The following is a 12,095-nucleotide window of genomic DNA, read 5'->3' on the forward strand; positions in this document are numbered from 1 at the left end:
ATGTAAGCCTGCATTGCTTTTGGAAAGCACTAGGCAGTGAAAGGGGCATGGAGAATACGCAAGCCTGAATAACTTTTGGAAAGCATGAGGCAGTGAAAGGGGCATGGAAAATTCGCAAGCCTGCATTGCTTTTGGAAAGCACTAGGCAGTGAAAAGGGCATGGAGAATACGTAAGCCTGCATTGCTTTTGGAAAGCACTAGGCAGTGAAAGGGGCATGGAGAATACGAAAGCCTGCATTGTTTTTGGAAAGCACTAGGCAGTGAAAGAGGCATGGAGAATACACAAGCCTGCATTGCTTTTGGAAAGCATGAGGCAGTGAAAGGGGCATGGAGAATACGCAAGCCTGCATTGCACTAGCCAGTGACAAGGGCCACATGAGAACCCACCAAGAAGGCCGCTCTCTTTGAAAAATCTCTTTGGAGCACTTCTGTTTAATTTAACATGGCAGGTGCATTTCATTTTGTTGAAGTAAGCGGTGTTGCTTACTCAGTAAACCATAGAAAGCAGCTGTAGTATTTTTCACCCAGTGACAATTAGTAGGAATGACTAAATAAGATGACACACGCTGATGGCCCGCTGTGTGAAAGTTTCCGTAAACTTGTCTTCAGTGCAGCTTGTTTAAGACGTTCTTCCGCTCTGTTCAAGGTATTACCTCAGTCTCCTCAGATGGGGTTTCTCATAACTGAGGAAGACTGAGGTAATCACCCAAAAACGCCCTGGAAGCAATTCATCAAACACGCACCATGGAAACTTTCGACGCTAACTGTAGCACTAAGAAACGTCATTGCCATAGGTGCCCACTAGGACCAACTCAGCAAAAGAAAAATAGAAAAATAGTTCTAGCTTTTTTTTTTTTTTTTAAATTACAAGTAATATTTGGCTATCCAAACAGGGTGACCACCAAAGTAATGAAATAGTAATTTACTTGTTTTCATTTTGGAGAATATTATCTTGTGAATGAGGCCCTTGGTATAAATAAAACACACAATGCATGGTTTATGTTGCATTTCCTTCATGCAGAAATACTAATTGCAAAGGCTGGTGCTGAAGTATTTGTGTTTAAATCTTACAGTCAGCAACATGTAGATTGCCCTTTAACACAATACCTAAAGATGACTTTAAATGACGGTTCACACAACTCATACAAGAAGTTATTATTTTCCATTTGTAACCAAAGTGGTAAAGCAAGCAGGGGGGTTACATGAAAGACAGTAAAGCCTCAGCTTTGTGTTGCAAAGTGGCGAAGCACTCATCTTTACTCAGAACTGGTTGAGCACCTTTCATAAAAGTGTGCTGTTAAGAAGTGTGAAAACCTCAAGCTGTAGATATGAAGCTAGTCATGACAATTTCAAGTAAAAAGGAAGGAAAGGGTGCATTGCAGATGCAAACGAAAGACAAATAGTATCTATCTATAGAGTACATTTACTACTGCATGTGTAATAGGGAATGCATCTCAATATTTCTTAAGATTGTAATTATAAAGACTTCTGTAAAAAAAAAATAATAATAATGCAATAATGTTTATTTATACCTTACTGTTAAATTAAATTGGACAACAGAAAAATAAATTGCTCTGAAACCTGAAGTAATGATGACTTAACAAAGTGTCAAATCTCTTTTTCAAAATTCAGAAATTACCTAGTTTAGAAATGAAGTGTTATGAATGTTTCAGCTTGATAACTTTTCATAATGTTTACAGTTAGGCATATTGATTAATTAAATAAAAAAAACAGGAAAATAAAAAAGGTCATTATATTAATGGTGTAAAGTCTGTGATGAATATGAAACTTACTGCATTCACCAAAGGACTATGGTTTGTGGAGAGGTGTGAGTTTCACCACTACCTTGTCCACAAATGCAGTCATTTTATTCAAACCTTAGTGACCAGAAACTACATTTCCACCTCTGTCATCGCCTATCGCATTACAAAGTTTAATTTTATGTGGTGTGACAGCCCAACGCCCCCCCAACTCCTTATCCATAGAACATCAAATTAAATTTTCCCAAAAGAAAAGACACCATCATACCCAAAATTTTTCCGAAGAATCCTTGAAAGGCCTTAATGGAGAAGTCTAGTGGTGGGTTAGGGTTTTGTGATTTAAAGGAAACAATAAGCGGGGCTGACAGCCCACAAACCAATCTACTATCTGACACAATCTAAACGTTAAAGTGCGTCGATTGGGCATTTCGATGTGACAGAAATATACATGGCTAAAGTATAAATACCCTTGTGACAACAATTTGGCATCATTCACAAGAGACTCAGAGCTGAGTTGAGAAGACAAAAGGGAACTTACTGACCCTTGATAAGACGATTGGAAATCAGAAGCTTACTCTAGAGGGGTTAAGATTATTAGGTGCTGTATTAATACTAACAACAAATGAATTCACTACAGAGTTTGTTACTTTTAAATGCAATTGGTCTAGTTACCTTTGGATGCGTCTATTCCAGTGACGTGATCTCTGACTATGTGAAAAATGACATCTCACAACTGGAAAAACATTATGTAAGTACTGTACACATTGTTATATACATTTTATTTGAAATGCTTTAATATAACATTTTCATTTTACACCAACTAACATGGGTTAGAAATATATTATAGATAATTTGGTGGATGTCAAAAAATGCTACAATTGTGTTATTTAATTAACAAGAAAAGGTTAATTCATTTTTATATATATTTTTTGCTGGTTGTATATTTGGGTGACTTTAATGATGTTAGTTGTCTTACAAGTTAAAAGAGTTCAGTGGCTTCTGAATGATTTTTAATACATTATGTAACTTACAATCTCCATTCAGTATGTTAAAATATCATGATAATAATATCCAATGCAGTATGATACAGCTGAACCCCAACTGGGTGAATGTAATGACTGCAGATGTAACAGACAACGCTGAACCATTATTTCTGGTACTGAGCAGAAACGGTCTGTGATGTAGCCCGCCCTAATACACAGGGCTTTGGAGGTGAAATGAATATCACTGTGGTCTCTAGATGAAGCTTTTGGAGTCAGTCATATCTGGAATAAATACAGCGATATGTTATGAAAGTGGACTGTCTGAGCACGGTTTACAAACCCTTCTCTCCAGACGTTTTGAAGGCACCAGATAGTGAGCTACAGTATAAGAAACTATTTTGACAACCTGACAATCCCTTTGCACTACTCTGCTGAGCCTGATGGTTCCTTGGGTCCAGAGGAGCAACTCAAGAACATGGCAAAACTAAGATACTGTAACTTGGAGAATAAAAACTTGCTGGTAATGAATTTTGGAAAACTTCATGGGAAGTATTGTGCATAATATGGTAGACCCCTCTGTGAAAGGATGCCCTGGATGTATCTTTTGTTTCGGAAAATGATCCTACTTTTTAGGATAGCCTGGATGAAATGCAAAATTTGTTTTACAGCAGGTCATTTTTCTGCCAAGTTTGGGGAGTGAAGAACAGTTTTCCCTGCATATTTTCACCAACACTGGATTATAACTTAAACTCCTGGCTATTTATGAATGCTCTAACAATTGTTTGACACTTCTATGAAATAAACATGGAACAAACTACATGCAGGAGCACAAATGAAGAAGTCTTATCTTGTGGAGGTTGCAACAATGATGTTGCAGAGCTGATAAAAGAGTGAGAGTTAAGTTGTATAATTCTGCATTGTGACATCTAAGTTTTATATTATTTCTTTATTTCAGAAAACAAATGATTCCGCCTTGGCTGGTGGAGGTCCATTGTTCCTCAATGTTCTCAAATATGCTGATAAACAGGTACAGTCCTCTCACTACACTCTAAGTTTTTCATTCCAGTTTTTTAAATGACAGCTGCAGTGTTCATTTTCAGGAAAGTTAATTTATCTTGTACCTCTTACAGGAAAGCGGAGAGAAGATACTTCTTAGAGAAATAGTCAATGTGTATATTGATATCCTCAAGAACATGAATGACACCTTTTCAAAAAACAGCACCCAGCATATATACAGTGAGATGAAGATACTGCAAAAAGAGTTTGCAAGTGGGAAAGGCACCACTCTGATAGAAGAGTTAAATAAACTAAGGGAAATTAAGGTAAGGCATAGTATTGTCAATTGAATTGACTCAAGTACCCTTTTTAATGGTTCTAACCTAATTTGTTAATAGTGTAACGGATTCCCCCATTGCTAGCTCCACTTAAATAAAAGATGCAGTAAGAGTTGTATGCTGGATATAACATGCTTTACTTGGTCACGTGCAAGTTGAAATACAGGTCAATGAGCTCCAAAACTTTATTAATGTTACAATAAATGAACCCTGTTGGGAAAACCCTTGTGCGATTAATATATAGTTAAGAGGCAACACCACTGCTACTGTTATGCAATACAAATCGATAGGACATTATTTTGATGCCATGAAAATAAAAAAAAATGTAAAGAACCTGAATGTCCTTATAGTTCCTTATAGTGTTGCTCTTAAAATAAAAATGTTTCCTTCTTTTTTATTTCAGAAAAATGATCTGATTGTTCAGCGTAAAGCTATGCTTGAACTGAAACAAGTGCTAGAAAAAGCCATGAGAATCAAAATAAAACTTCAAAAAAACAAGCAGAAGAGAAGGAGGAGACGAGTAAACTCATCATAAATGATTTCTGACGAGTCTATTTATTTTGAATGTTTATTTTATATATTGCATTTAACTTAACATTGTTATATTTATTTAACTTAACTTATTTCAAAACACCTTAATGTATTGGTTGAACTGATTTTACTTGAAAAAAAAACCCAACAGTTTACTGCTGAATTACATTAGTATTTATTGTATAGTCTATGACTACCAGCATGTAACACTTCTTATTTTTATATTTGAATAAATATTTAATGTATATTAAATGTATTTGTTTTAATACTATCCTTATTTTATGAATGTTTTAAGTCTTGGGTTCAATGCATGTCATATGTTATATGGAAAATTAACTGTTATCCGAAAACAGAAGATGGGGGAGGCCATTCGAACCATCAATGCTCCTAGTACTCTGTCTAAGTTTTTAAAGGACCCCAATGATTCTGAAGCAACAACATGACCCATTCCATACATTAATCACTCTCTGTTTAAAAAAAGAGAGCATATTCTCACTTAAGAATGTGCATAGTAAGAAAAAGCATTCACTGTATTACTCTGAAATGATGTAATGAAAGCATTTCAATAAAAAAAAAGATTGTTGCAGAATTCTAATCTACAGCTTGAAAAGGTGATTCTCCTCGAATGTGGGTCAGAGCTGAGCCACAACTGATCCTCTGAACCCTGAGTAAAACCACAAAAGGGAGCACAAGGCTTTAATGAACGTGAAAAACTTCTGTCATTCTTAGAAAGAGCTGAGCGACCCACTGGGGTTTACTTCAAGTAACAGGTGCAGGATGCTATGTGTAGCAGTACATGGCTAGAGCTATCCCTCTGGTGGCTTAAAGATACCAGGAACTTTGAAATAAAATCAAAACAAAAAATTGAGCTTCAACACAGAAATAAGACACAATAGCAAGAAGCAAGTACACTTCATGACAGACACCCAAATTAATCATATTAAAAGTTCATTTTGAAGCAAAATCACAAGCAAAAACCTCTAAACAACCTTTAATATCAGTGGTCAAGATGGCCTCTCTGTATTACAAGCGTAATAACCTTTAATATCAGTGGTCAAGATGGCCTCTCTGTATTACAAGCTTAATTCCAAATGAGTTGCACTTTATTAGTAAAGTCAAGAGACAAATAAAGCTGAAAACAAACTTTTATAGATAAAATATTTTTATAAATTATACCCAATTTGTGTAGAACAGTTGTCCACAAATGGGAGAGTACTACATTTGTGTCTGCAGCATAGCGTTGCACTCTCTCAAAGCAAATACTCTAGCATATATATTATGATTTACCATCACTTTGTCTGGTCTCACGTTACTATTTTATTTTTTCTTGTTAATTTGCACTTTCAGTTGAAGTCACATGATAAACGCAGAGATAACCGAGTCATAGCAAAAAGGATTGTTTACTGAGGAGTGGTCCCAAACTAACAAAAGCAAACTGCTCTATGCTTTGCCTCCCCTTCTTAGTAACCAGTAGCTGTTTTGTTTATGACTCACGTATTTTCATTATCTCTACAGAGTGCAAGACTGAAACATTTACAAGAGCATGGGGCAACTTTATTAATTTCTACTCAAATAAAATAACATTGAAAGATCAAATTAGGTAAGATTTACTAGAATACATACATTACTTTGGGCACAGCTAGGAAACATCTAATTGAATAGCTGAAAATAATATTTTACTCTAATTGAAAAGAAACTGATTCCAGTGTAGGATTCTTTGCTCTCCCAAGTTCAAGCAGCCCAGTTACTTATATGTTGCACAATGTTGTGCTTTGCAATATAGAACCAACACTGTGATGGTTGCCAATATTCTCTCTTAACTATGTGTTACATATAGACCATATAGACCTGTGTTAACTTGCATATAACTTCCAACCTCTACTAGCTACTGCACTCCTCTAGGAAACTAGGAAACTAATTTACATTTTTGGCAAGTGAATCATAAAATGTGAAGATGTAGCAGAGTTATGCCACACCTGAGCTGTGAGGCTCAATAGTGGGGAAACTCAACATGGTTGGCTTGATCCCGATACATCACACTCAAACTCCACTTCAAATGGCCAAAGATGTATTGCAATGAGTGGTGGAGGAATAGCCGGTGCAGCCGGGGTAACTGCACAGGGGCCCACGCACTCAGAGTGCCCCGGAGGAGTCGGAAAGTGTGCAAGAAAATATTTAACATTGATAACATCCTTCACATTTAGATTTACAGATGTTACAACCTTCATGTTTGTATCACTGTAGCTACCAGTGCCAGTAATTCACTTGTTATCTTCCCTTGTTCCAACACCACTATTCTCTTAAAAGAAAAACTGAAAATGTATCAGAGATTTCCTTTAACCTGATTGGCCAATACCAGTATTTAAATCTCTGATAAAGGTCCTTAAATGTCATCATTCAAACTATGTTAATCACTGTTCAAAATCAATCACTATTAGCGTATTTTTTCTGCATGTTGAAAGAAAACCTCCATTGTTGTACACGCCCTCTGAATGTTATCAGTCAATGACTATTTTGCTTCCTCACTGTCCTATCTATCTTAGTGTAGCAAATAAAGTAAAATAAATAAATAATCGAGAATAGGACTTGCTGTCAGCGGCAACAGTAACCATGGCGACTAGTCTGAATGACGAGTTGAAATCAAACAACCGCACACAGTCTGATTACTTTCAGCAGCTTTATTTACACATACCAGGCATGTCGCATCTCTTCTCTAAAGCCAGGAGGAGGCTTTGACTTTATGAACACACACTGTGAATAAGTTACAGAACAGCTCGACTAACGCATAATGCAGATGACTAGATATTGTAATTACTAAAACTTTGCATTTTATTTATTTCGCTACTAAATATTAAGACCTAATGGTAACTTAAATACTGAAGCCTACACAAATACATGAACATGCACTCAAATCCAAATAAAAAAATAATAAGTTAGGTGTAATTTTATTCTTTACATGTTTTACAAACAGTTCACAAACCGTGTTCGCTTTTCTGTATGAGGTACCTAAACTGAAGAACAGCTCCATGTAAGTGGGAGCCTGTTTTATTATTATTTGGCAATTGGAAATTCCCATGATCATCCACCGCTGGGATGAAGCAAGCCCGAGTGAAGGCTACAAGCCCCAGATGGAATTCCTAGCAAACCGCACTATTACTCACAGAATAATGGGGAAAACGTGCGTATTCATTAACAACAAAAAAAGTGCTGAATAAAATGACGAAAAATATAACAGAACAATTGTAAATGTTTTTTTTTTTTTTTTTTTTGTAACATATCCATTTCCTAATAGCAATAGAAGTGCAAAAAATAATCATTATCATATAATAGACGTATCCCCCCCTCACCAAGTCAACACGACACGACCATCATGACAGTAAAAACAGACAATGAAGCGTTCTTACCTTTGTATAAGTTAGTGATCAGCAGATGTGTCAGCCACACAAAGAGCACAGCATGTAGTTTTCACCAACTTTATTGTGCACAATAAATGAATCTTTTTCTATGGGTAAATATTGGGACTTTCTTCCTATGCATCGGAACACGGGACATTTGCTAAAAAAGCGGGACTGTCCTGACTATATAGGGACTGTTGGCATGTATGTGGTAAGGCCCTTCTCGTTATGTTAAATGCCTGCCCTCCTCTTTGGCTTGAGGCGCTTAATGACGTAAGGCCGGCCTTAGCAGATGATAAAGCCCTCTTCTTCAGGCTCTGTTGTTTAATGTAATTAAAATGAGTTTCCTTGAAGGGAGTGGTGATTAAACTTGTTAGCTTGTGATTAAACATAGTGTAGTGTGGGTGTAAAGATAGACACAAAATGCATTGCAAGTAAGTGATAGAACTAGGGTTGCCACCTGGCCCCATAATTCCGGAACACTGTGAGACAGAACAGGATTTTGAAGTTGCCTTTAAACTGAAGGAAATCAGCATGTGAATTGAGCCCTAAATCTTTGCTAAATTGATTCTGGTGATTAATTATCTTGAGGCAGCATGACAATACAATAATAGTTTTTAACAAATGAAATAAATAAATAAGTACATCATCAATATTTATTTATTTTATTAATAGTTTTAAAATATATATTTTAAAGTTTGTTCATAGTTTCTAATAGTATATCACCTTCTCCCACTGGAATCATTAATACTGAGCGGCTGTTCACTATTCCTGTCACCAGACAGCGTGAACACTGGATCAGTGTTGTTACTTAATTGGGAGAGTCAATGTAAATTAGGGCAATATATTACTAATTAATAGGATATAAATAGCATCTTTTAAACATTGAGAACTAAAATATAATTTTGTTCAAAATAAAAATAAATATCTTGAATAAACCTACACACATGTTTATTCAAGATGCTTTTTTTTATTTTGTAAGATTTGTATGATCACAATGATTCGTGTAATTAAGAAGCAGTATAAATTAAGCAAGTGCTTAGCGCTGAATTCACGTGTTTATTGCTTTCAGTTTAAGGGCAACTTAAAAACCATGTCCCGTCCCAAAGTGTTCCGGAATTATGGGGCCAGGTGGCAACCCTAGATAGAACCCTTACTTATTACAGTCTTAGACTGTGTCATGCAGGCTAACATGTTGAGAATTCAATTTTGTTAAATACTGAACACTTGCGTTGGCATGTTGTTTTATGTTTATAAACCAGTGTTACATTCAGGTTTGGGATCTAGGGCCCACAATAAGGTCCTGCATCGGGGTCTGTCTTTCAAAATTAATTTCCATATACTGTATCAACTACTGGTTGAGAATTAGCTAAACTGCTGCAACAGTACAGTAGTACAGGTGAAAAAATAATTCATGCATTTGTAATGTTCATTAGTGCATCCCATATGCTACAATACTTTGCCACTCTCTGTAGCATATTGCGTTTATAATCCAGTCTCAGAAGCCTACATTTTCATGTGCAATACAGTTTTGCCAGCCAACTGGTACAAGCATGACGTTACATTACTATAGCAGTATTCCTCCATACAAAAACTGAAGAAGTAAATTTGTCACATGTGTTTATAGGTATACACTTCAGAAATAAGTCACTTTCTCTGTGTCTATTTAGAAAGTCTGTTGTGTTGATTTTCCTTGAATGTTGGTCACAGCTGATCCTCCCAGCCCTGAGTAAAACCACAGAAGGGAGCATGAGGCTTGCAAAGCCTCCACATTTCTTCGAAAGAGTTCAGCGACTGGGGTTTACTTATGTATACTTCTGTGTAGAAGATAAAACAATATCCTTATAGATAAAGGGTAAAGATTCGAGGTGTGAGATATTGTCACAGGATAGCTCTGTGGGTGATGTCAGACCCAGAAGAGAGTGGACACAGACACTCAGTTCTGCAGGGTATGAAAGTGCTGAGGCACGTGTTTAATTATAAATAAAAGGTTTCAACAAAACAGAAGACTTTGACAAAACAAAATGGCACGGTGGCCAAAACAGACAAACAAAACAGACATGGAACACAAAAGTATCGAACTGGTGTAAAACCAGCACATACAGCAATTGTAATTATTAGTTATATTTTCTCTCTACCTCCCGACTCTCGTTCCACCTCTGAACACATAAACCCCAAGTGAAAGACGTGTGCCTCTTATACAGCTGTGTCTGGCTCGGTTACTTATTAAATCATTCAACTGAATCTCAGCACAGTCTGCATGTGAACTAATTGTGCACCTCCCATGCCCCCATACAAATAGCCACTTTAATCTGCATGTGAAGTGATCAAAGGCAATCCTTGTGCCTGTGCTACATAACCCACACTCCGTACACCACTACATACATGCATATAACGTCCCACATACAACATAAAACACAAAATACCCACCGGGGCGGGCACCTCGCCACATTGCCTTTACGAAATGTGAAGTTAAATGGAATGAAACGTGTTAATTACTCAACACAAAATAATGCAATCCCTCACTGTCCCTTGTTTACACAATTACTGAATAGCAATCAATACCAATCTGACAGTGGTATTTAATACAGGACCTGTCGTGATCAAACTAACTAAAACTCATTTAGATTTTATTAACAATTATTTGTCTTACCTTTCTTTTATCCTTTTGATATGAATCTTTTTTTTCCACTTTCCTTGGTTTCCTTAGATAGGCATCATGTCTGCAGTGAATTGCAAGATTGTAGTCCTAGGAAAGGTGTCATCTCTGATTAAACTCAAAGAAATACATATCCCAGTTTCCACAGCGGAGCTTATGTCAGGGTTAAGGAAAGGTCATGTTACATGACAAATCAGTTGCATTTGCTACTTTATTTGTAACTGTCAGTTTACAGCATCACTCCAGCAGGAAAATTCAACTCCAATCGGCTTTTAAAACACTCAGTGTGGAAGTTAACTGCCATTAACTGGTACTCAATTGTAAAGGTAGGGGAAGGGTAGCTTTTCTTGTTTTGAAATCAACACATTAATAAATAGGTGTGTTTTGATTTATTAAATACTTCTTAAAAGCAATTACTCTGAAAATACAAGTATCAGCACACTCCTAGTAAAAATACCAAGTCTTTTGAAACCACATCAAAACAAAAAAATCAACTAAAAATTTACTTGAATGCAGGCATTCATACTGTATCAGAATATCTGACTGTGTTCAAATATTCTCTTAAGTACATATGTCAACAATATACAGAGTAAATTTCAGTTTTTATTTCATTAGAAAGAGTATTTATGATTTACCTAGAACAGATTAAAGTATATGCGTAAATGAGTTTTACTCATTGGAGGATTGATTAAGGGTGGAGCAGTGGAAGGTTTGTTGGATATGACACTGGTCTTTAATTCTGTGCTGGATAGTGAACAATTTTAACCTTACTAAATATCATTTTTGAAGACTGATGATGATTTAGGATAATTTTCTGACCTTTAAAGATCACTTCATTTCTTGCACATAGTTCAAGTAAAGGAACAACAGATATTGTGCTTCTGGACTGTTCAGCGTGCTGCCAGCATGGTATCCTGGGAAGTCAAGGTAGTTCTGACGGCAGTGTTCTAGGTGGGTCAAACCCTTACAGTTCCTTGGGGCCTCAAGCATGTGAACAGAGAAAGGTGGTTTAGGTGCTGGGGGCACTGTGCAGTCAGTGATAGCAATCAGTTTGCAACTTCACACCTTCATGGAAATCCCCTCAAGCCTCTAGCAAATGCATGTGGGTAGCAAGACTGGTAAGTGAAAATGAATTAGGCCAGAGTTAATATCAGTGAACTAGACCTTGCTTATCAGGCATGCTCAGCTCATAAACTAAGTAGCAAGTGGAGGGGAAACTCTGGTGCAACAGCTTAAAGCAGTAATAACCAAGGCTTCAAAACATGTTTGCTTAGCTTTACGTAAAAAAGGGTAAAGGTACAACCAGGATCTGGGCATCAGAAACATGTCGAGATGTCAAGTTCTAAGCACTGTAAACTGACTTTGTACAGGACTTACGGGTCAAGAAAATGAGCTGGCGATTATTTTTCACTGCTACAGTATATTTATCTGTG

General features: G+C 36.5%; 1 protein-coding gene across 1 annotated transcript; it reads left to right on the forward strand.

Moving 5' to 3' along the window:
* Positions 1–2,373: 2,373 nt before the first annotated feature.
* Positions 2,374–4,612, forward strand: LOC121319149 (interferon gamma-like). Its single transcript, XM_041256330.1, has 4 exons — positions 2,374–2,508; positions 3,699–3,770; positions 3,874–4,065; positions 4,481–4,612. The coding sequence occupies exons 1-4, from the start codon at positions 2,383–2,385 to the stop codon at positions 4,610–4,612; spliced, it is 522 nt and encodes a 173-aa protein (XP_041112264.1). The 5' UTR covers positions 2,374–2,382.
* Positions 4,613–12,095: the final 7,483 nt, after the last annotated feature.

This window comes from Polyodon spathula, chromosome 8 (genome assembly GCF_017654505.1).
Source record: "Polyodon spathula isolate WHYD16114869_AA chromosome 8, ASM1765450v1, whole genome shotgun sequence".
Taxonomy (NCBI): Eukaryota; Metazoa; Chordata; class Actinopteri; order Acipenseriformes; family Polyodontidae; genus Polyodon; species Polyodon spathula.

What these genes read in the sequence shown, in the direction of transcription:
- LOC121319149 (XM_041256330.1), top strand. Translation starts at nt 2,383, where the DNA reads ATGAATTCACTACAGAGTTTGTTACTTTTAAATGCAATTGGTCTAGTT. An exon ending in TCAAATATGCTGATAAACAG is followed by an intron (nt 3,771 to 3,873) that starts GTACAGTCCTCT and finishes TACCTCTTACAG; the next exon opens with GAAAGCGGAGAGAAGATACT. An exon ending in ATAAACTAAGGGAAATTAAG is followed by an intron (nt 4,066 to 4,480) that starts GTAAGGCATAGT and finishes TTTTTATTTCAG; the next exon opens with AAAAATGATCTGATTGTTCA.